The 26,520-nt window shown below is 38.8% G+C and overlaps 1 protein-coding gene across 1 annotated transcript; it reads left to right on the top strand.

Annotated features, from left to right (window-relative positions):
* The first annotated feature begins 7,961 nt into the window (after window positions 1-7,961).
* On the top strand, window positions 7,962-10,244 carry LOC121783987. Its single transcript, XM_042182167.1, has 2 exons — window positions 7,962-8,383; window positions 9,885-10,244. Exons 1-2 carry the CDS (start codon window positions 8,126-8,128, stop codon window positions 10,014-10,016), a joined length of 390 nt encoding a protein of 129 aa, XP_042038101.1. The 5' UTR covers window positions 7,962-8,125; the 3' UTR covers window positions 10,017-10,244.
* The last annotated feature ends 16,276 nt before the right edge of the window (window positions 10,245-26,520 follow it).

Below are 26,520 nucleotides of genomic sequence, written 5' to 3'. Positions count from 1 at the left end.
CCTTAATTATTTTGGTATTTATTTGATTTCCTAATTTGTAGAGATATTAGTGTTGGCAACAACATAATGGAGGGTTAAGAATAGGCTTTGGTAGATCGAAAACCTACCTAAAGGTGTTAGTGATACCTGAAACCCATGGGTTGCTCAGAATAGCCTGCTAAATTTAGAGGGTTTGGGTTAAAAATTTAAAGCCCGATAAAATTACAATTTGAATAGCCCGCAACTGGGATAAGGTTGGCCTGGTGGGTTGGACCTAGGCATGCAAAAACCGAACCGGCCCGGCGGTTAACCGGCGGTTCGGAACCGTCGATTCGTGAACCGGAACGGGAACCGGCACCGGTGATTTGAACCGGCTGGCGGTTCGACGGTTCAAGCGGGCTGGTTCAGGTTCGGGAATATGACGAACCGTAACCGGCGGTTTGCCGGTTTGAACCGACCGTTCAACGGTCCCAACGGGCAGATTCCGGCTAGGGCGTAGGGTTACAGGCGAGGTGTGCAGAAAAACCGACGGTTTCTATCGAAAACTGGCAGTTTCCGACGGTTTCTATCGAAAACTGGCAGTGTATAGGCCTGAAAACCGGTCAGAAACAGTCGGTTCCTTTGGAAACTGTGGACTGAACCACCGGTTTTGGACTTAACCGCCGATTCAGGCGGTAAACCGGCCGAATTTGAAATTTGAATTATTTTTTCTTCCAGTTTTACTCCTATAAATACCCTACTTCCCCTATCATTTTTACTCACCTCATTCTTGTGTTAACAATGATTTCCTTCTCTCAATCTCAATTTCTCTATTCTCTCATCATTCTCTCTAATTGCTCAAGTTGTTTACTAGTTACTACTTACTATTATATTTGTTGTTGTATTCGTAATTTACCATTCAATACTTCATATTCCATACTACTTTCATTTTGTACTATGTCTTCTTCTCGTGGTGGACCGGGACGTGGTGATCGGGGCAAATGAATTGCCCAAGATCTAAGTAGTCGTCCCTCAAAATCAAGGAGACCTAGTCGTCGAGAAGTTATGGAAGAGGTTTCCCGAGTGGCGGCTGAACGCATGCAAGTATGTTCTAAAAAATAAAATTATTTGTACAATTCATAATTTCGTAAGATTGAGTTTTTTAATTTTTTTTGTATTCCTAATTAAAACTTCAACTTATATAATATTTATATATATAAGAAGATCATAGGATGGTCATGCTACTCGCTGAAATGCATCAAGGTTGAGGGAGGGGCGGTGGTAATTCTCAACAACAAGATGACGAGTACGACATGTCTATATCGTCGGACTCGGACAACAATGATGATAGATCTCATTCTCATATTCCGTCTAGCACCGGCGGAAATGAGGACATGCCTCCTCCCCCTCCACCCACTAACACTACAAAAGCTTTGAAATCTGATATTTTTGTTAAACACTACAAGAAGGTCCTGGTAGTGATTCCAAGTCCTCATGATCCGCACTCTCAAGAAGAGACATCGGCGTTTCATGCATATTATAACTACTGTGATAAAGTCTACAAATTTGCGAGTGATGGGGATATGACACCCTCCGTCATCATTTGGTGACAAAGCATCCGGTAGAATGTGGCACTACCTCTACCCAAACCCAACTAAACTTCCAACCCGGTGGCTCAGGTTCGTCAGGTACGCCTCTTTTTAAATATGATCAAAAAAAAATTTATGACGTTATGACTAGATGGGCTGCAATGAAGCATTTTCCTTTTAATGTTTATGATGATAAAAAATTTGAGGTTACTATGCAAAGTGGTTTGAACGTAGCTATCAAAAGAGTAGGTCGAATGACCGTTCAACGATCTACCGTTAGACAATGTTTGGAGAAAAAAGTTGAATTATCACTTTATTTACTAAACTTGGGACACAAACATTTGCTCAAAATGTATGGACTGATTGTTTTAACCGGCATTCATACATGGGCATTACGGTTCACTTTGTGGACAATAGTTGGACTTTGAACAAACGTTTAATTTGTTTTAGAGAATTTGAGACACCACACACTGCACCCGAAATTGCTTCTTTAATTATTCAAGTTTTGAATGAATTTCAATTATGCAATAAGATATTTTCTGTTGGTTTTGATAATGCAACCTCTAACACTGCAAGTATTAATGACTTGATTGCTGCTTGTGCTCCGATTAATGAAGGTAAATATTTTCATCAAAGATGCATATGTCATATTTTGAATTTATGTGTATAAGATGCGCTTGAATTATGGCAAAAGCATGTTAGTCCTATTAGAACTGCAATCCATCAAAAGCCACCTATTGGCAAAGCTTGGAAGAAGTATTGTCATCAAAACAATGTAAGATATACGAATTTTACCATGGATGTGTCTGAAAGATGGAATTCGACATATGATTGTCTGAATTCTACTTTGACGCATAAAGATTCTTTGTGTGATTTTTTAAGAACCTATCATGTTCATGATTTATATCTTTCGCATAGTTGTTGGGATCATAGCGTGGCTTTATTTAAATTGTTCAAATATTTCAAAAATGCAAGTGTTGAATTATCAGGTGTTTATTATTGCACTGTTGTTCGTGTTTCAGAGCATTGCATGTATATATCACTTGGTTTTAAAACTGCGATGAAAAATGCTTACTCTTCACCTGAATTGATGTGTGTTTTATATTATATGATTGAGAAATGACTTAAGTATTTCAGTGAGATTCCAACGGTGTTTTTTATTGCAAAGGTCTTGGATCCAAAATGGAAATTAGTCGGTACCTCCAATATTTTAGATTTTTATTATAACAATTTGAGTTCTATTGATCTTGGTCCACTTAAAGCATTGCAATAGGATACCAGTGACGAATTCGGAGTAGGCCTCTCAGAAACATTTCAAATAAACCTCCCGAACCGGTCAATTATCCAACAAACCTTCGAGTTTAACTTGCGTGCTCTCTACACCGAATATGAAACCAAGTATAACAGTACCCACCAAGTCAGAAGACCTCCCCCTCCTCAACATCATAACTTTGGCTTTGCATTTTAAGCCGATTATGATGACCCCGACGCGCAATCCCAATTAGCCGACCTATACAGCTACAGCACCGGCGGAAGGTCCTCAGGTATGGTAAGTGAGTTAGACTATATTTCGATTCACTCTTTTCCTTTGGTGATGAAGGTCCTACTCCTCCCGCCCAAATCGACGTCCTCGATTGGTGGAGAACACACGAGAAAGATTTTCCCATACTTGCGTTAATGGCCAAGGAGATTTTTTCTGTTCCGGCTTCTACTGTCGCCGTCGAGTCCGCCTTTAATGTTGGCTCGCGTGTGTTGGATGAATCAAGAAGTAAGCTCTCTGCGAAAAATATGGAAGTCGTGATGTTACTTGATGATTGGGCCAAAGCTGACGTCAGAGAACAAGAAAATGATTGGCATGATCGTCAGGATGGACCACAAGAAGAATTCACCAGGGATGAATCGTAGGCCAATCTTCAACCGTCAGCCAAGCCAAATAGGTAAGTAAGGTAAGAGAACTACGTGGGCTTTGATTCCCTAATGCAAATGAGCATTGGGGATACGTAGGCACCTCAACTTAAATTTTAAATTTAAGTTGAGCTCAAGTCTTTTTTCCTTTATTTCTTTTTTCCCATTTGTTTCTACTTTAAAAATATGTAAATATAATTAAATAATTATATTTGTATATACTCTAGTCGATGAAATAGATTTCTCTATAAGTCTAAATCCGGGAAACTTTTGACAATTCTACTATAATTGTTGATTGTTAGATTAAACTCAACATTTAAAGTTGAATTGCTAAAGGTGTCCTCAATTTAGTTATGTAGAAAGATCTCATTCGCCGGCTAAGAGTATATAATATTATAAATTTATTATTCAGAACTTCTAAGTCTTTTTTTGTAATTTGTAATTAGCTTCGTTGTTGATTAGTAGTCTCGTTGTATTTAAATTTTTGTTTAAGACTTCAAGACCTCTAGGTTTTTGTGATATGTAATTATTGTAACTTGTAATCTCAATAAAATTGCAACTTTCATCGTGTTTTTTGAATTTTATTTACGCACATTTCATAGATAAACAAATAAAAAAATGCGAAAAAAAAAATTGACAAACCGCCGAACCGGCCTGGAACCGGTGGTTCAGGACAACAACCGGCGGTTTTGAACCGTGATGAACCGTGATGAACCGTGAACCGCCGGTTCATGAACCGGAACCGGCGGTTTCCGACCCGTGTGGATGCCTAGTTGGACCTAAGTTTAACTTTGATTTATTCTTCCATCTTATTTGACAACTACTTCGATACTTTAGAGATGAATTGTACCCCCTTCATTTTCTAAAAGTAGGAACTTTAGAAACGATACGAGTTTTCATATAAAATTGGTAAAGTAAGAGTGATGAAGATATATTGTAGTGGAATTAGTAATAGTGGATTGTGGGTCCATTTTCTAAGATGGAAAGTTTCTATTTACTAGGAAACGAACCAAAAAGAAAAGAAGTTCTATATTTAAGAAACGGAGGGAGGAAGTAAATATAACTAACTATAAAAAAAATCGACCTTCCATTTTGTATTTAATATACATATGTATTATATTTTTAATATAATAATAGATTAATGAATTAGAAGATATAAATTTATTATAACAATATTTTGAATTTTAAAATATTTATACTTTAAAATTTCATAAAATATGTTTATGTTTTATTTTATTTATACAGATCATAAATTAGTACTCCCGCCGTCCCACGTTACTTGAGGCGTTTCTTTTCGGCACAAGATTTAAGAAAGTTGTGTTAAGTGAGTTAAATAAAGTAGAAGAGAGAATAAAGTAAGAGAGATGAGAGAGTATAAAGTAAAAGAAAGAATAAAGTAAGTATGATTAGATGCTTTGTTTTTAGCCAAAAAGAGAAATGACTCAAGTAATTTGGGACAACCTAAAATGGAATACAACTCAAGTAACTTGGGACGGATGGAGTACTTTACATGTCCCAAAGTAGGTGTTACACTTTCCTTTTTAGTTTGTTACACAAAAGATATCGAATCTTCTTTTTTTTAAGTTCTCTCCACATTAATATAAAAATATATTTTCTTTCTACATTTAGCAGACAAAACATCTCTTAAAATCTTGTGTCCTCACCCAAGTATGACATCTATTATGGGACGGATGAAGTATTTAATCATATTTGAATCTAATCATATACTACAAACTATCATTATTAAATATTTTACCGTTTATAACGTGACTAATTTTCATCTTTATGTATCAGCCTGATGAGCTAGCTCGACACACGAAAATTTAAAGATTATGATTGAAAATTTCCAACTCGAATAGCCCGTACCTGATTAATCCTTAATCCGATTGAAAATTTAAAGGTTATGATTGAAATCCCTCTATCCTTTCTATCCTTAGTTATATGCAATTAGTTGGGGTAAATTAGAAATTATTGATAGTTTAATTCTGATCTTAATAGTCTTTACTCTTACATTTATACTATTTTCATCTAGAATCCAAACAGTACGAAGTAAGACCAATGTGTACTAAGGCCACCCGCAACGCGTCTCGCGGGTGGCTCGTATCTCGTCCCGCCGAGACGAGACGGCGGCGAGACGCGTTGCAGCGCCCCGTCTCGTCCCGGTCTCGCTGAGACGCCCGTCTCACCGAGAAACCTCGCCGAGACGCTCCGGCGCCATGCTGACGCCCACTCGCCGGCCCGCGAGTGGGCTTCGTCACGCTTAGGGGTGGCAAATCGTGCGTGTCGGGTCGTTATCGTGTCGACACGATAACGACACGAACACGATAACAACAAACACGAACACGACCCGTTAAGAAAACCTCAAACACGAACACGAACACGACACGAAACCCTCAGACACGAACACGACACGAACACGACACGAACCCATTAACGACACGAACCAATTCGGGTCAACACGACACGATAACAACACGTACATGAGATGACACGATAATGACTCGATAACAACACGACCTGATAACGGTTAAACCTATTAAAAATGAAAATAATAAGAATTAATAATATTAAAATATTTTTTTGTTAACGGATAACACGAACACGACACGAACATGACACGAACACGTATTGTTAACGGATAACACGAACCCGACACGAACACGTCACGAAATTTTTGTGTCCTTAACGGGTCGACCCGATAAGGACACGAACCCAATAAGCTCTGACCCAAACCCAATATTTTCGTGCCGGTTCGTGTCGTGTTATCGTGTCGTGTCAAAAATTGCCAGCCCTAGTCACGCTGACGCAATAAATCATTTTTTTTAAATTCAAATTTAATTAAAAAAATGAATAAATACAAAATCAAAAACGGTAATATTACCGTTTTTTGACCGTTTTTTTACTCTATAAATACTCTTATTTCATCTTCATTTCGCAAACAAATACCCATCAAATCCTCCAAATCATCTCAATTTCCTCTCCAATTTTCATCTAACCTCTCATCACAAAATGTCCGGCGACGGAAACTCTGGCGGTGGCAGCTCCGGTGGGTTTAACATCAACGCGACTGGGGGCATGTACAACGTGTTGGGTGGTTCCGGTTCCGGTTCGTCTACGCCGGGCACCCAGGGCTCGTCGACGCCGGGGGGGTACCAACCACCCCATTTTGATGTGGATGCATACGCTCGTCCCTCAGCACCGAGGTGTTCGCAGGGATTATCCCAAATTCAGGAGGATTATCCTGATGAACCCCATCCGGAAGGAGGACGAGGCGGTGGAAGCTCCAGGGCATTCGACGCCATGGAGAAAGTGGCGGAGGCGGCCGAAGAGGATGAGGATGTAGGTCGGCATCCGTACAGCCGCAAGGACACGATGGCGGTGTACAACGCCTGGATCAGCGTCTCGTACGATCCCATCGTCGTGAATCAACAATCCCGGAAGTGCTTCTGGGAAAAGGTTACTGAGGCCTAAAACGAGATCAGGCCAATAGGGTCCTGCCGCCGCACATTGAAGATGCTCCGTGCTCACTTTGACCGAGTCAACAGGGAGGTCAAAAAGTTCTGCGGCATCTACAAGAACGAAGCGGCTCATTACCAAAGCGGAGCCACGGGAGCCGACATTCTGAGATCGTCTTTGCGAGTCTACTTCGACGACACCGGCAAAGAATTCAGACATGTCAATGTCTGGGAGGCCGTCAAAGATGAGGAAAGGTGGGCCGGCGGTGTGCGGTCCAGCTCGGGCTCGACCTCGAAGCACATGGCGGGTGGCCAATACTCGTCTAGTGGGGGCGGTTCGGGCAGCGCCGCAGAAGAGGCTGTCTCGCAGGAGGTTGAGGGCACGGCAGACGATGCCGGGGGGTCCTCCCGTGTGCGCCGTCGGCTGCAAGGGACCAAGGAGGCGAAGGCGGCTAGAGGGAGGAGGGGCCGAGGCGAATCAAGCCAGGCGGGCTCGGGCTCCCTATTGTTCATGTACTTGACCGCCACGATGGCGGACACTTCCCGCATGATGCCTCCACAATACCAAGTCCATCTTGCCGGAATTGAGTATATGGCAAGACAAATTGATATTCTGCCTCCACGTAGCTTGAGTGCACCGCCACCGCCTTCGGGAGATGATTCGCCGGCGAAGTAGTTTTTTTTAATTTCTATAAAATTATATTTTAAATTATGTTTTTATTTATTTATTTTGCCACGAATTTAATTATGGGCTTTTTTTATTTTACGTTGTATTTTTATTTTATTTAATGAAGTGTGTTTTTTATTAATTGAATTTGTTGAAAAAAAATAAAAAATGAAATAGAATGAATAGTAAGTTAAGAGAAGGTTAAGAGACGGATAAGAGATGGAGGGTTGCAGGTTCTGTCTCTTAGTTAAGAAATGGAGTGAAAAGTACAGTGGGGCCCATGAATAGTTAATGGATGAGACGGTTAAGAGACGTATAATAGACAGAGTTGCGGATGGCCTAATGACCGAAACAAAGTAACGACATAAATCAAGTTCAACACAAGGTCATCGACCGTCCTCTCTCATATCAAAAGCTTCTTCATCTCTCTCCATCTCCAAGTGCAAACTGATACAGACAGAAATTTCGATTACGTTCAAAAATCCTTTCATCCTTAAACCTCGCTTAAAAATCTCATCTTGGAAAAAGGGCTTCAACCCAAAATCACGTATATGGGCGGCGAAGGAGAAGGGCCGCCGCCGCTGTACCAACCGAAAGACGACCACTGGACTCACTTTGACAACTCCGTGAATGCAGTATCTTTCGGCTTCATCGCCACCGCCATTCTCGTCTCCATGTTTCTTCTCATGGCCATTTTCGAGAAATTCCTCCGAACCACCTCGCCGGAGCGCCGCCGCCGCTCCGTTATTGAAGCCCAGAATCATGTTGCTGCTTTCAGTGCTAAGCTCGGCTACTACCCATCTCACAAAGTGAGTAAACTATTCATTTATTGTCTCTTCAAATTATTTACATACTACTTTAATTGCTTGCACTATTAATTACTCAATCCGTCCACTATTTAAATAGTCATTTTGACTCGGCACGAGTTTTAAGAAATTACTTAATTTGGTAAAGAAAAGTAAAAGGAGAAAGTAAATGGAATGTGAGAAACATTTTTATACTCCCTCTGTCCTAAGGAAGATTATCTATTCATTGGGCGGTATGGGAATCTATGCAACTTTGTTTTGTGTGTTAAGTAGAGAGAATAAATCAGAGAAAGAGAATAAAGTAGAGATAAAAATGTTTCCATTTTTAGTAATTAGTCATCTTGTTTGGAATAAATCAAAAATGAAAGTGGATCATCTTAAGTGGCACGGAGAGAGTATTAGTTTTATACTAGATTGTGAGTGTAAAAAGTTTGTGTAATGTGGCTCACTATATCAAAAGTGGTAAAAAATAAATGGTTCTTTTATTCGTGGACAATCCAAAATGGCAAAATAGTTCTTTAAATAGTGAATAGTTAGTACTAATTAGATAAAATAATTAGGAAATTTTATTCTTTAACTATAAACAATTTTAATGTTGTTCTTGAGAATTCATCTTATTGCACCACATAAGAGGGAATCTGAACCTATAAAGATCCCAAATCTTACTAAGAAGCTACACAAGTACTAACATTGTTGAAAGATTAAATCCTGCAGCATAAATATGGGGCATATGCAGACAAGTAATTAAACAATGGAACTTTGTGTTTTAATTGTTGTTTTCCATGTCATAAAGCTCACATTTTCTCAGAATAAAAATTAATTTCATGTGCTTGACCATGTGATTCTAGTACAGTGAGGAGTCCTCTTTGTATATGTTAGCTTATAAAATGGCCCCCCCAATCTGCAAGTTTGGTGGTTTATTGGTCCCTACCCGCCTTTATAGTTCTTAAATGGGGATAAGGCTCGCGTTGTCGTACGTGACCTCTCTATTCCTCGATCGCTTACTCATTTATGATCACGATCGTAGATCGCCCCCTCCTTGTTCCGGGGACAAGCTACCATGGCTTTAAATTCAATTGTTTCTTGCTATGGAGACTTTGTTTAATCTTATTTGGACTTTGTTTGTTGTATAATAATTGGAGAATGATATAGACAGAGAGACAGTCTTAGTTGTATGTGTTTGCTAAATGATGGTTGTTGAGATAAGGATAACACTTTGCTTTTGTTTATGTTGGCTTATCCTAAAATAGCTAGTGTCTTAGGATTATAGAACATCTTGGACTAATTGATTCTTCAATTTGGTGTGATTTTCTTCCTCACACGTCATTTTGTACTTGCAATCTTGTTATATATTTGCGTGTATTGATATAATTTCTTGGGAATTTGGAACTAAACTGCAATAGTAATCATGTAAATGCATAGATAGTTTGAACTTTGAGGTCTATTTGATTATGTGGGTGACAACCTTAATATTTTAGTGAATGGTGTACAATTATTTTATTAGGCCACGGAGGTTTCTGTGGTGATGCCGGGTGAGAAAGTGCCGACCTTCATCGCTCAGCCAGCTCCGGCTCCTTGCCCTCCGGAGCGTGGTTCGTGGCCTCTGCATAATCCCGATGTGCCCATCCCCGACTAGGTAAAATGTCAAGACTTGTTGAGAGGCCTAATTTCTTTAAAAAAATTTGCCTATGGTGTCACGGAGAGAAAGGGCTTTTGTTTGTGTGTTTTTTTTGAGATGTTTTACATGTATTTGGTAAATAAATAGAAGCATTTAGAAATTGGAAGATGACATGTATATGAACCATCGTACTTATGCATATATAAACAATGTATTATTATTCATTTTTGTAGATCATTTTTGGCATTTCTTTTCAAGTGTTTTTCATATAAAGCAACCTACTTAGCAGTATAGTTTATTCTTCTTTCATTAGTATAGCTATAAATGAGTATTTAGAGTCGAACTTCATTCCTTTAGATCTATTTTCACTGTAAAACTAGTTGATGTTTGGAATTTTGTTTTCAGAGGATCACAATTCATTAGCCGTGTTTAGATTTCAGTTCAGATATTTGCTTAAATTGAACCAAATTGAATTGAATTTATATTTTTGATGTGATGACCGATGACCTGGTCTTTTGAATGCTTTAATAATTATAAAAAAAGGGATTACGATAATGTGACGAACTTTTGGATAAGCAAAAATAGTTAGAGAGGGAATCAAATGACGCGTTGATCGGCTCCCCAATCGGCCCCCCATTGCGGCGGAGGAGCCGATAATCGGCCAACACAACCCCTACCCCCCAAATGGTTGTTGTATCGGCCAAAACCGATCGATAGGGCCTTTGACCGGCCCTCCATTGTGTAGATAGGGCCAAACATAGTATTTTTTTTTATAATTTATTTGTCGTGAATTTATTTGTGTTCACCATTTTATCGCATTTTAGTTGAGTGAAATAATTAAAATTGAAATATACAAATATTAATGATGTGAAATAAAATGGAAAGTGAGATAGGCCTTTGATAGACCCTTCCATTGCAAGGAGATAGGCCCTTAAGAAAATGTGGAATAAAATGATGATGTGAAAAAAAAAAAAAAGAAGGGCCTTCTAGTGAATGCTCTTATAACAAAATAATGCTCTATCTGTCTCATGTTACTTTCACTTTTTTTGTTTTAGATTGTTCCAAACGATTTGCACTATTTCTATTTAAGAAATAAAGTATTTAATGGAGTAAATTATAGTTAATTAAGTGTTCTTTTATTAATTGATTTCTCATTAAACTTAAAATACTAGTTTATTTATATTGAAAAATCAATCTCAAATTTACGACTTAAAAAGAAAAATGCTAATAACATGGGACGAAAGGAGTAATTCCAACTGGGAAAATATAATATACTGGTAAATACGTTTGAAGGTTCAATATAATTTGATATTCAAGAAAAATAAATTTCTAATCTAAGGTGTTGTTTGGTTTCCTAGATAAAATAATGCCAAGATATAATCTTGGATTGAGTTGTGATATTATTTTAGTCATACGTGGTTAGCTATGACTAATTATCTCATGATTATCCATCTAGGATTGAGTTGATGAACTAAATCTCATGAACCAAACACACTACTAATTTAATCCGGGATACAATCTTGCAAACTGAATACCCCTAATAGTACAAATCAATAGTAGTCGTGCGGGTCTCAACCGGGAAAAAAGTTCAAGGGCAATGCATGTGATCCAAGAAAATTTGTCTAAGTCTTCAAGTACCATCAAGTTCATCATCACAACATCCATTAAAAACAAAAACTAATGCTTCCTTCGTGTTTGTCCGTGAAACATTATCCCATTTTTCATTTTTAGATTTCCATGATTTAAAATTTCATTTGCTTTTTTTTCATTTTAAATAGGGGATCTATCATTCACCTAACTCATTATACTTATATTCTATTATAAAATCAATATATAAAACTAGGGTTCTATTTCTATTAATTTATTTTCAAAGGCACATCTTATCCTTCAAAAACAAATAAAACAAAAAGATTTACAAAAGACAAAACTTCATCATAGCTTTTTCTTAAAAGAGAAGTACTATAATTAATGCATAACTGGTAAAGTAAGAGATATGAGGAGAATGATAGTTAAAATAATGTTAGTGGATAATAAGACACGTATTATTATTAATTAGTGTTTAATGGTAGGTCCTAGTGGTATAAGTTATAAATAAATTGATATATATATAGGTAATGAGTTTGGGAGAACTTAAATGGGATAATTTTATGGAACATGCGAAAAAAGAAAGTGTGCTTATTTTTTGGGATGGAGGGAATATTTCAAAATCCAAATTGATCAAACTGTAATTATATATTACTCCATCAAATAAGGAATACATATATACTCCCTCCGTCCCATGTTACTTGCACTATTCCATTTCGGCTCGTCACAAACTACTTACATTATTTATAGTTTAAGTTAGAATTAATGTATTTAATTAATATGTTAGATTAAGTTAAGAGCTCATTTATTAAGTGATGTCTCATTACATTTAAAATTTTAATTTAATTACACTAAAAAATTAATCCTAAATTTACAGCTTAAAATAAAAAGTGCGAGTAACATAGGACGGAGGGAGTATATATTTCTCCGAACTTAACTTTTTTAGCCATCTCTAACTTTCATATATAAACTTCAAAGGAAAACAAGGAGATTGTAGATTTTTGTAGGCCAAGTCCTATTGAAATTCGCCTTTAGGATTGGTAAACATGCATGCATGAAAGGATACGCAACCTGATCAAGAAGACTCTTAGATTATTCACGTGTCATTGAACATTTAATCCAAGCGTTCAAAACCTTAACCACTAGCTATTAACTAGCATAGGGAAGTAAGGATCGAATCCACAGAGATGAATGAATTGTAAAAACATGTGGAAGGACATTTTGGAAGAGGTTTGGCAGCTGCCTCGGATCAAGAGTGGGTTAAGAATTAAACTACATATGTTTCGACTGAAAACAGGAGACTAAGAGCATCCGCAATGGCGGCGAGCCCACCGGCTAGCCGATCCCTGGCGCTCGCCGGTCCGCTCGCTGAACCATTGCAGCCGGCCAGCGCCAAATCGGCGAGAAAAACGGCGAGCGCACGCCGATTCCCTCGCGCTGGCCGATCGGCTGGCCGCCATTGCAGGCTCCCGATCGGCGAGTGCATTTTTTTCTAATTTAATTTTCAAAACACTATATATACGCGACTTGCACGTCATTTTCATTTGCACCACTTATTATAACGAGTATTCTCTCTATCTTAATTTCTGTACAAGAGCAACAATGCGGAATGGAGCACAACAACGAGCCTACTCCAGGGACGAGTGAGTCTCAATCCCCCACGGTACCCGTGGGAGGTGGATGGGGTCCGATGGCCGGGTACTACAACATGTACCCTTGGCAGCAGATGATGTCGGGGGTACTCGGGGATGCAGGGGACGCCGACGCCGGGGGGGACAACGTCTATCGCCCCAATTTTGATTTTGTTACTGCTTCTTCGCACACATCGACCCCAGCGGAGACGCAGTTCACTGGCATTGAGACCTTCTCCTTACAGGAGTTGGGAATAGATCTCGGGGATGCGGCCACTCCCGTTCAAATGGGGGAGTAGGGCGGGGTCGGGGCGCGCCCAAGAAGAAGAAGGGGAAGAGGGTGGTCGGCGAGTCGTCGCAGCTGGCTGGTGACGACAGCCCGGCACGGAGGAAGTGGACGGACGCCGAGAACGTCGCGCTATCCAAGGCGTGGGTGAGTGTTTGCGATGATCCTCTTACCTCGAACAACCAGAGGATCGTCAACTCGTGGGCTAAAATAGCAGCAGCCTACAAGGCATTTTGCCCAGAGGGGCGGCCACGCAGCGAGGAGGAGTGCCGGAAGGCGTGGGACCGAATCAGGGCTGGGGTCTCCCGATTTTTGGGCTTGTACACCAACGCCCTCCGCATGCAGTCCAGTGGCCAAACTGACGAGGACTGCAGGAGGATGGCGGAGAAAGAGTTCCCCGTGCCCGGGCTTTACAAGGAGTTTCCCTACTGGAACTGCTACGAGGTGCTGATGGACTCCGAGAAGTTTCGGGCAGGTGTCGACGCTGGCTGGCCGAAGAAGCAGCGCCTGAACTATACCGGTGATTACAGCGGCGGTTCCCACGACCTCCCCGAGGATGCACATGAGTTCCCATCCCCTCCCGCGTTTGCTCGCCACACTCGCCTGATTGGTCAAAGGCGGGCGCAACGGGCTCGCCAGGCCTCCCAGGAGGTCCAGTCGGCATCCCCCCTGTTGGCCAGTCGACAGCCGACCTCGCCTTCTTCGCGCGTCAACAAACGCGCTCTCAGATGTGGAAGGTCTTAGCTGAATGGAGGGCGGCAACCGACCCCGAGGAGAAGAGTTTTCTCCATGCGATGCTCGTGAGTATGAGGGCCGATTTAACCTCTGTCGCGGCACAGGTGGGGGCCTCAGACGCGGGCTCAGATGCCGCAGATTTGGGGGTCCCGGATAGCGGCGACAACGGCGACGACGACAAGGAGTGAGGCGGAGGCGGGGGGCTCGTGTGTGGAGGAGGATTTTTTTATTTATGTAATTTTTTTTAAATTAATGTACTTTTTTTAATTAATGTACTTTTTTAAATTTTAATATTATTATTGAGTTTTCACGTATCTGTGTCGAAAATTTAATTTCATATTTTGTGTGATTGTTATTTATTTGTTTTATAATTTTGTTTATTGTGGCTAGGCTATGGGTGGGCTATTGCTTGTCCGGTTCCTTGTCCTGATGATGTGGCAGGAGAAGTTTGTGGCTAGGTTATGGCTGGGCTATTGCTTGTCCAGTTGCTTGTCATGATGATGTGGCAGGAGGAGTTTTTAGGGCTGCTGATGTGGTAGAATGAGTTTGTAGCTAGGCTATGACTGAGCTATTGCTTGTCCAAAACAATGGTGCATGCTCTAAACTAATCAGTTGGCCAAAAGGGAGACACGAGAAATAGATTTGCTAAATACCAGTAAGAAAAACAAGACTCTGGACTGGTCAGTTAGACTGGGATAATGCATGATACTTATATGAAGTGGGAGACACAAAAACAATTTACCTTACACACAAAAGTACTAAAATCAAACAAGATCAGGCGAGAACAAGCTGGAAAAATAACTTTGGACCACATTTCCCTAAATAGCTTAAAGGACTAAAAAGCTTAAAAGCATGCATTATACATTAAGCATAAATTAATTTCAGATATGATTCTCTAACTGTCCTACTACTTCTTCTTCTTCAAGTAACCACTAAAAATAAGAATGTAAGCGCCATGGATGAACATAAAAAGATAATAGAGCTTACTTCTATTAAACTGATAAGACTCGAAAATGGAACACCCTCTAACAGATCTACTCAAATTGACCAACTACCATGGCGACTGGAACAAGAATGAACCCTAACATACATCCAACGTGAAATAACTCTAGATCTAACGGTTTAAACAACTGACAATTGTGAAAAGCATATAACAAACAGAAGTAAAACGACACATCTCGAAACAAACATATACTTCCAACCAAGTAGCAATAAAATAACGGAAATTCAAAGCATTAGAATAATCTAGCACTTAAACTACTTGGGAAATGCAAATAAACATGTAAAATTGAAACAGAAACAGAAAGATTGTATCTTTGCTCCTAAGAGCGGTGGAACATGATAACTAAGATGGAACACTGAGGTGAACCGGCAATAGAGAGAACCCTTCCTCCGAGCTAGGAGGCAGAGAGCATTTCAAGAGTGAAATCAGAACCGAGGGTGTAGACCGTGAATCTTCGATGTTGATTCCCCTTTTATAGGACGACTCTGACGGACTTCCCAATCAAGATTCTATCCCTTATTATCGAGCTGAAAATACTATATGTTGAATATTTGGTGATGGACTTTCATTTGGGCCGTCTATTTCTTTAGCCCAGGTGATGCTAATTTGGGCTTGGCCCAAAACTAAACCCTAACACTTCAGATTTCAGCCACGTGTACTCCCACCCGTATTAAGGCTCTCAGCCATTGGATTGAGGTGTGTGCTAGTTATGTGAGAGGTGTGTCTCTTGCTATTCAGATATTCACTAATTCTCTCTTTCTCTCGAACGCTCTCTCTCTCTCAGAAGCTCTATCTCTCTCTCTCTGCTTTCTTCTCCGACGATACTCCGACGGTTTCTTTGTGATCTCTTACTGTTAAGAGTGTAGCAGATCTGGCTACAGTGCTAGAGAAGGCAACCACTTCGGTTGCTGATGTGTTGGTGAAAACTAGGGTTTGTGTGTGAGTGTTTCTGTGTGAGTATGTTCTCGGAGGTTTTAGATCTGGTGTTGAGGAGTCTGTTGGTGCTGGAATCTGGAGTGTGAGGTCAATCACTGGTAGATTCAGTTGTGCTCCCTTGGATCTGTTTTCTGGAGAATAAACTTGTTCTATCGGCGGGTGGCTGAGCCGAAGTCTTGTTCTCTTCTGTGTTTTCTGCTTATTCTTGATTTACTTGGATAACTGTTTAAGATCCGAGAGGATCTATCTTTTGTGTTACTAACTCGTTTATTGAGTGTGCAGGCAGTGGAATCGCAAGAGATTAAAGAAGATCTTAATCTTGTTGTAATAGCTAGATTGTAATCTTGTATTCAAGTTTTGTAAGCCTTGAATTGTACAAATCAGTCGCGTGGTTAGAGTTTGACTGAGCTCTCTTAATGAAGAACAAAGAGGTCTTGGTAATTAGTGAATCCGACCCTAGTCTGATCCCTACACTATATTTCCTTCCCTTGCTACAAATACATTACTCCCTCTGTCCCATGGAAATCGGTTTGGGGATGACATGAGTTTTAATGCGTAATTGATAAAGTAAGAGATGAAGAGAAAAAGTGGTTGAAATAATGCAGTGGATTGTGAGATTCATAAATGATAAAGTAAAAAAGGAGAAAAAAGGTTTACATAAATGGATATAGACTATCTCATTGGGGCGGACAAAAAAAATAAATTCGGCTTATTTCTATGGTACGAAGGGAGCATTGATTAATACTACATTCATCTCACAATAGGAGTCACATTTGGCATGGATACGGATTTTATGAAATGTAAAGAATAGTGAGTTGGAAAAGTTAATGGAATATGAAGTTCACTTTTTTATATCGATTTTATAATAAAATGTGAGTGAAGTGAGTTAGTACCAGCTTATATATATACTCCATCTATCCTATAAAAATATGAGCAATGAGTATAACACAAGAATTAAGATAAAATTGGTAAAATAAGATAGAAGAGGATAATGGTATGGTAAAGTAAGAGAGAAGATGAAAATGATAGTTAAATTAGTGTTAGTGGATAGTAGAACCTACATTATTAAATTAATATAACTTTCCAAAAATGGAATGTGCATATTTTTGTGGGACGGATGAAAATGAAAAATGCACATATTTTTATATTTTTATGGGAGAAAAGGAGTATTATTAATAGTTGTGAAGTTATTTTCTGGCTTATCTCTATCCGCATTCGGTAGGCTGAATTTTATCAGATAGTAATTGATCGTTTTTTGTTTATTTAATTTCGAAGTAACTTTTGTTGGTCGCATTTCTTGAATAAATCAAAAATCACATCAATGAAATAATGTCAATCTCCTATGGTAATATCGTACGTTCTCTTTATACTCCATCCGTCTACCATTAAATATCTCATTTTTTTCGCCCGTCCACCAATAAATGTCTCATTTCACTTTTACTATATTTGATAAGTGGACCTTATATTCCACTAACTCATTCTACTCACATTTTATTATAAAACCAATATATAAAAGTAGGTCACACATTCCACTAACTTTTTTACCAACTTTTCTACATAAAGTCAAACAATCTCTTAAAATACGAGCCGATCAAATATGGAATATTTAATCACGGACGGATAGAGTATTCGGCTTGACGAAAATACGTTGCTAAAGCTAGTAAATGGAACCTGGACCCTTATCTATAAAATGACAGTACTATAGTACTATTTGGATTTTTAGTGAGGATTTAGTGAGTTCTCAAGAATTACACTTTATTTAATTTAAGCACCACAACTATTTTATTTCCAAATAGAATTTATTCAGTGGCCATATCGTATTAGATCTACTTAAAGAATCTTAAGCTTCATGCAAGTAGAATTTTATAAATTTATATTTTCAACAAATATAGTAGTAAATAAAACCGTGATGAACTGGCATACATTATCGAGTATTTACTATCTAGCTAGTGAGACTCTTACTGTGGTGTGTATACTTTCAAAGTTTATTAAAGTTGATTGATGAACATTAATGGGTCGATAAATCAAATAACATGGATTCAATTAATTACACATCAATGACATTAATATACCTACGGTCCCAACCTACATAATTTTGTGTAACCATCTTAATGCATGTATGAATCTGTAAAAGTAAAACTAACTTATTTCATACTAATAATTTAAATAATAGAGGTTGTTAAATCTAAATTGGTAAACCAAAAATTTATTGCTTACTCATTCTACATCATACTAAAAAAAAACCTCGCGCTCCCTAGCAACGAGAGTGCTTGCAAATTTTCGACAACATTTCGAGCAACAATAAAATCCGAGCACAACTATAAATATGAGCACCACTAAAATGCTTAGAAACAGTTTTAGAGTGGTTATTTATTGATGAATAAATAATAATCACTTAATCCCTACTTTAACAGCCAATAAACATTAGTATTTATTAATACTCCTACAAAATGAGTGAAAACATATGAATGAGTCAACAAATCAAGCAAACGCAAAATCAATTTTCACTCATCATTGCACACAAGTATCAATACATCTACTGAAAGTTGATTACAAACCTATCTCACATCGGGGTGTTTGAGGAAAGTTACAAGATGTATATAATCAGGGACGGAACCGAAAAACTTAAGTAGCCGGGGCTAATTTTTTAAATAATAATAAAAAAATACATAAAAATATAATTCAGTTTGTTATTTGTTTGGTTTGTAAAAATATCAAATCACATAAAAAAAGTAGAACTAAGTTTAAAAAATTAATATTTTTATTGAAATTAAAAAACATGTTATCATAATATAGAAAAATTATTACTAATGATGCTACACATAAAATCAATATACCCTCCTTCTAATACACGTATAGAAGTTCATTGGATAAGAATTTTTGTAAAAGATTAGTTTTTACTTATTTATTTCAACTAGTTTTGATACTCCGTATAAAATTATTAATTACATGCTAGTACTAAAATTTAAATATAATTTAACCCTTTTAATACAACAATCTCTCAAAAACAAATTACAAGGCCCAATATTTTGAAGTTAAATAATTAATGCTAAGGCCCACCACTTAAAGTCTTCTTCTCCGATGCTTTATCTCTCTATTTTTGAAAATCTCACATAGCAGTCGAGAAAACATATGGGCGAACAGCGGACAACATCGTGGGGTTACTGAGTCCCAAGCCCTCGCTGGAGCGGCGGCTTGGCCTGAGCTAGGTCCGTCCCTGTATATAATTCATATCCAACCCCAATTAATTTCAGGCCTTTTGGGGATGACCCAAAAATAAATCCATGCGGACTTGATTTAAAGTAGACAATATCGAACTGATGTTGCAGTCGACGATCCGAACAACGACAATGTTACATGTTTTATTTATTAATTTTACATAAAATAGAAATTGAATTAAGTCCATTACAAATAAGATTTATTACATGGTAAGACAGTAGATCGTGGAATAAAAGAAGGGGAGATTAAAAGTAGTAAATACGAGGAAATGAAACATAGGAATCTAAATCTTTCCCTCCAAAGTTTTATCTTGTTAACAGTTAGGGCACCCGCAACGCGGGCCGTGGCCGTCGCGGGTTCCGTTCCGGCGGAACGGTTCGCCGGCGCGACGCGTTGCGGCTCGCCAATCCGTTCCCAGGCCGTCCCCATTCCGTGCCGTGAGCCGTGCCGGCGAGACGCGGCACGGCTTGTTCCTCCACGCGCGCCGCCGCTGCCTGCGAGACGTGGCCGCCCCTGCGTCGTGCGTGACGCCCACTCGCCGACCCGCGAGTGGGCGTCGTTAATTATGACGCAATAAATCATTTTTTTTTAAAAATTCGAATTTTGTAAAAAAAAAAAAAAATTAAAAAATGTGTAAACGGTCATATGACCGTTTTTTATATCCGTTTAACATTTTTTTTTAATTTTCTTATTCTATAAATACACCTAATTTCATCTTCATTTCACACAACTACACATCTATTCTTCCTACATCAACATCAATTCCTCTCCAATTTTCATATTCAATCTCTTCACAAAATGTCCGGCGACGGCAATTACGGTGGTGGCGGCGCCGGTGGGTGGGATCTCAACGCGTTCGGCGATTGGGAGACCATGTACAACACACTTGGTGGTTCTGGGTCGTCGACGCCGGGCACCCAGGGGTCGGCGACGCCGGGTGGGTACCAACCACCCACTTTCGATGTGGATGCCTACGCTCGACCCTCCGGCTCGCGGCTTTCCCAGAGTTTGTCCCAGATTCGGGAGGATATCCCCGTTGAACCCACCCAGGGAGGAGGCCGAGGCGGTGGAAGCTCCAGGGCTGCGTCTGAGGCACCCGAGGAGGAGGAGGAGGAGGAACCGGAGGATCTGGGCCGGCATCCCTACACCAACGAAGAAACAAAGGCGGTGAGGCCGGCGAGGGTGAACCGCAGGTGTTTGGGGGTACGGGGGATCCAACGCCCGGCGAATACGGGGGATCCAGCGTTGGGCGCCGTCGGCCGCAAGGGACGAAGGCGGCGAAGGCGGCTAGAGCGAGGAAGGGCCGAGGCGAATCAAGCCAGTCGGCCTCGGGATCGGGCTCGCGGGGACGCTCGGACACACTTATGGTGGCGTACATGACCGCCACAATGGCGGACACTTCCCGCTTCTCGTACGCCCAATTCACGGCCTGGTGGAACGGAATTGTTGCTATGGCAGCACAACTTGACCTTCCGACTCCCCCTAAACCTCGACCGCCTCCGGAGGATGATTCGCCGGCGGAGTAGTTTTTTAATTTTCCCACGTTAATTGTGTGTTTTTTATTGTGTGTTTTTTATTTTTTTAGGATTTTAATTGTGTGGTTTTATTTTTTTAAGTTTTAGTTGTAATTTTTTTTAATGTTGTGTGTTTTTTAATAAAGTGTGTTTGTTATTTAATAAATCGTGTTTGTTTTAATTGAATTGAGTTGGAAATAAAAATAAAAAATGAAATTGAATGAATAGTAATTTAAGGAACGGTTAAGGAACGGTTAAGGAACGGAGGGTTGCAGGTTCCGTTCCTTAGTTAAGGAATGGAGTAAAATAGTACAGTGGGGCCCTCAAATAGTAATTTAAGGAACGGTTTAGGAACGGTATAGGAACAGCGTTGTGGATGGCCTTATTACCGCAGAACCGGAAAGTAAAAGGTCCGCCGACTATATTTATTATGCCAAAGATACCCCTGATCCGCTGCCGAAATTACACAAGAAATGCTATAGAAAAATGAAACACTCCAAGGACACAAGCGAACTTTCCAGCAACTCAATATTTGTCGGTGGCATTCTGCCATTCTCTCCTCCTCCTTCCCCTTCCGGATCCTGTCGCCCGACCCGTAATCCACCCTACCCGGATGACAACCCGTTTTCACAGGCGATCTGCTCGTATCGAGACCCGTTTTGGATGACCCGGAATCTGACCTCGATCTCCCCCGACCCGGTTTGGCATCGGACTTCCGCGCTGGAGATACCTCCGCCGCCTTCTCTCTCTTCAATCTGGCGCCGTTGAAAGCATTTTTGTTTTGGTGGGGCATTGTTTCTCTGTAATGAAATGTTGGAATGGGGTGTAATGGAGTCTCGGAGAGGACTTCTTTGACTGTTTCTTCGTAAACGGGCGGAGGGGATTTGCTGCCGCCGTCGGGATGGGAGTTTGTGCCGAGGCAGCTGCCCATGGCGGGAGTGGTTGAAAAGAAGAGGAGGGTGTGATGGCTTTATTTATTTGAAGGAGCTCAGCTCAGCTTGGTGGCTTTGGCAGTTGGGAGGAGAGACAAATTCATTAAGTTAAAATAAAGACATTGCATCCTATTTTTTGTAACGTTTAGCATGAAACAATCCCTCAACCTTAATCACTGTCCACCACATATGATTAACTATCCTATCTAATATTCCATCAATCCCATCTAAAATGATACACTATGCCCAAATTCAATCATTTATTCTCTTTTTAATTGAAATATTCTATTTTTTTTATCTCTTTATTAAATTATTACTCATAAAAATCTTAGCACCGATTATAAAATGTGTCATTTTAGCTAGGATGCATGAGAATACTATCTTAACTATAAGATGAGGCTACCCGGAGAGAAGGGGTAGAGTAAAAAAAAAGGAACTCTTTTATGCCTCAAGGGTAATAATGGACATGGATGACATCAAATGACATTTTTTGAAATTTAGAGACATTTGGCAAAAAATTTCCTATTTCAAGAACATAAAAGATGTAAAGTGCATTTTTACTAAAACTAAAATTGAAGTTCACATTTATTAACTTTGCATTAAAACTTGTGTCATTTACAATTAAAATTATTTTTGTGGACGAATGTACTGCATAATGTAGATGCACTCTCCGGTGTACGTAGTCACAGAGCCGAGCTCTGAGCAATTACCACTGATTGTCTGACCATTTATTATTATTATTGTTATTATTATTATTTCTTACACTTTAAGCAAGCATATATATAAATTTGTCTCCAAAATTGTTCATAAGTATAAAGTGTAAAATCGTGTATCTATTTACACCATACTACTACTACTACTTCTAAATTGATGAAGGGTAGCTAAACTTAATTTGGATTGATATATTTTAATTCAAACGCGTGCATACAAGTTTTTCGCATTTATAGTAGTATATACTTTAATATTGGTGTGATTCAAACTTTCTTGCTTTTTCTTCAACATATTAATAACAATACGACTGCAATTACCAATTTTAGAGACCAAAGAAAATCATTATACTTGCAAATACAAAAATCATACTCCTTCCATCCCATAAAATATACTACTATACACTTTTCATTTCCGTCTATCCCATAAAAATATAGTGGTTTTCATTTATGAAAAGTTGTCTCCAACTCATTACGTACGTACATCAATTTATTTACAACTTATATCATTATGGTCCACCATTACAACTCATTAAACACTAATAATAATGTGAATCTCACTATCTACTAACACTACTTTAACTACACCTCTCCTCATTTCTCTTATTTTACCAATTGTATATTAAGTTATTCACAATGACTACTCTTTTAATATAGGTTAAGTTATTCACCATTTTTGTTTGTTTGCACTTTATTTATTCACAATGCTAAATTAGAGGGGCTAAGTTATTTTGAACTTATTTATTATCGTCATGGTGCTATTTAAGGGGAAAATGACTTTTAGAATTAATTTCGTGGATCATTCTATCTTTGAGAAGGATATATTTTTCGCACAAAATAAATTTACATTTCCTGATCGGGTGTCGTAATTTGGCTTTCATCCATAGACGGTTGTAAGGTATTGACTCCTAAGTTCTACAACCACGGAATTCGGGCAATAGATGATACAACTTTTCCTAAAGAGTTATGTCATACGATGAATATCATAGACTTTATCAGATGGAACTACTCACAAAAGTAAGTCATAGAATTTATAAAAAAATTTATATATACTCCATCCATCCAAAAAAAATATATGTGTACTTTTCATTTTTATCCGTCCAATAAAAATATGTGGGTTTCCATTTATACTTGTAGGGTTCGATTGGTTGCCTATGTTGAAAAATGTAGGAAAGCAAATACTATCACTAGTTTATAATACTTTACAACTTTTCATGATAGAGACAGGTAACCCTTTTCATTGTTTGTTTGGTTGCAGGTTAGGAATTCTTTCGCCACATTTTTTAGATTTTGTTTAAATAGCAAAATAATAGAATATGCAACCAAAAAGGCTACTATATCCCTTGAATTAATTTGAAAACCCCATGTTACCCTTGAACCCTAATTTAACGGTAAACATTGGTGTGAAAATTTCAGAATTCTAATTTAGCGGTGAAAGAGAGGCGAAAATTTCAGAATCCCGCCACCCGACTTCTCTCCCATTCTACAAATATTAAATTTCAGCCTCCCCCTCCCATTTTCATTGACAACGTAGAACTATTGGAAAGCCTCCTACCTATCTCTGCGCGTGGGTTCGAGCTCTAAGGACGAAGCACATACTTGGGTCCATCCAAGCACATGCTTGGGTCAGTAAGCCCACTGTAGTCCCATAGGAATGTGATTGGAGAGATTTCCTTCTTCACCTCAGCCTTTGTTTTTTCAACCTTGGAAACACCTTGGATAAGAAGTCATGCATAGACAAAAGAAAACGATCAAAAACAGAAAATTAAAGAAAGTCAAAAGCTATTGACAGTGTCATAGAAACAAAATCAAGTAGATAACACCATAGTCCCCGGCAACGGCGCCATTTGAAGTGAGGGATTTTGCACGTTTGTCGCATGCACGTGTCCCTCCTTTCAACAAGATTTATAATTTTCCCACTAATGCAACAAATATTACTAAGTATAAGCGGCAAGAGCGGGGTCGAACCACATGGACTATGGACCTACTCGAGATTGTTTTCTACGACACAATCGGAAAAGGGGTCAGCTGCTGCCACACATTCATTAAGTGGGTTAAGACTCTAATCTACTTGACCTGGCGGAATTAAACTGGACTCTATCTAACTAACCTACCGGATGAGAAAAGTACGGATACTTGCATGACAACTAAACTCAAGGCAACTTGTAAACTGGAGTTAAACTAACTAGAACACCTGTAACTGAAGAAACATGCTGAAACTTTCCCGAAATAGGCAGACAAAGATGCAAAAGCAAGTGGAGACCATTTTTCCTAAACTGGCTGGGGTTGGCAGAAAAGTTGTGAAAAGCAAAAAACAGATCTGATTTTCTAACTAACTTTTACTTCATCTTCTCCAAACAACTAAGTAAAAACAGAGCATGGAACAGAGCTTCAACACCATTGACGAAATAAAACAGAGCATGCTTCAAAACGAGACGTAAACACGAAATTCAAGCTAGAACTACCAGATCTCCTCTGCTCGGTCAAGCAGAAAGTGGAATAAACATAGATTAACCTTGCATGCATCACCGAAACTAACAGATCTCAGAAATTGAGCACGTGAACAACTAGATCTCAACCTCTAAACTACTAGAAATCATGTAAAAAGCATGGATCTAAACATCTAAGCCACCAATTGCGAAAAGCATGGATCTAAACATTTAAGCCACAAATTGCGAAAAGCATCCAAGAAACATGAGTAAATAGCATCATCAACATGAAAATGAACACCAAAGCTTCATAAAACTGGAAATAAGTCGAGATCCAACGGCGGAGTAGTCAATTCCTCCGCTGAAACTCGAGATCTAACTACAACGTCTGAAAGCGGTAAAGAAAGCAAGGATCCAACGTCGGAGTCGTCAATTCCCCGTCGAAACCATTGAACTAAGCTAAGAAAGCAGTAACTAAACTAAACTAAGTTAAGAGAGCGGTGGCGTTAAGCGCCTATGAGAGCTTCCTACCTAAACTACGATAGCTTTAAGCGCTGCTTCTTCATTGTGGAAAGCTTCTATTTATAGAGCAGCTTCAACTTCAACCCTAAGGCAACTTCTTGTCCGATTTGACCAATTTACCCTTGCAGTAATTGAGGATCTTCATGTCAACACGCCATTCTGTCTCCTTCACCAGTTAGGTGACTTTTTCTGCACTTTTGTTCCATTTCTGCTCAATCTGAATCTGCTTGACCAATTAGAAGACTTTTTCTGCACTTTTGTTCCATTTCTGCTTAATCTGAATCTACTTGACCAGTTAGGCTACTTTTTCTGCACTTTTGCTCCATTTCAGCTTATTCTAAATCTGCTCGGTCAGTTTGCACCATCTACTTGATCCAGCAGATACCTGCACACTTAAGCTCACAATTTGTGCATTATCTCCCCCAAAAGCATATAGTATCACCCAAAACCAATGCATGAAACGAGGCTTATCACTGTTAAATAAAGATCCTAACAAAATTAAAAATAAAAGTGTTAAAATCTCTTAAATAAAGATCTAGCTTGAATTTCGTGTTTATGTGATTGGGGTAGTATAAGGATCTAATGAAACAAAAAATTATAAAGACCTAATGAAATAAAATGAATTGGTACAAGGACCTAATAAACCAAAAAATTGTAAAATAATCTAATGAAATAAAATATATTAATGCAAAAACCTCTAAAATGTGTTTTGTTTTGCATTTATTTGTTTTTTATTTGTGGAAGATGGGTAAATTTCATAGAAGTGAAAAGAGAGTAATTTCACATTTTATCCGGTAAGTACTAATTAATTTAATTTGTGAACTGTTTTAAACTATTTTATGTTAATTTGGAATAGTGGTACCTAAAATTATAAATTTTGTCCAAAATTTGGTATTTTCTATGACTTTTAAAAGTGGTCTAAAATATTACAAACTTTACGTTTGTAATTTCCCACGATGGGTCATTTATCATAGACTAACGTACACGACATTTTTATCGTATTTGTCACTACGAAATCAACGTG

The sequence above is a fragment of the Salvia splendens genome, chromosome 21 (assembly GCF_004379255.2).
Source record: "Salvia splendens isolate huo1 chromosome 21, SspV2, whole genome shotgun sequence".
In the NCBI taxonomy this organism is placed as follows: Eukaryota; Viridiplantae; Streptophyta; class Magnoliopsida; order Lamiales; family Lamiaceae; genus Salvia; species Salvia splendens.
The sequence above is the reverse complement of the archived record's forward strand: the minus strand, read 5'-3'. Positions and strand labels throughout refer to the sequence as shown.

What these genes read in the sequence shown, in the direction of transcription:
- LOC121783987 (XM_042182167.1), top strand. Translation starts at nt 8,126, where the DNA reads ATGGGCGGCGAAGGAGAAGGGCCGCCGCCGCTGTACCAACCGAAAGAC. An exon ending in GCTACTACCCATCTCACAAA is followed by an intron (nt 8,384 to 9,884) that starts GTGAGTAAACTA and finishes TTATTTTATTAG; the next exon opens with GCCACGGAGGTTTCTGTGGT.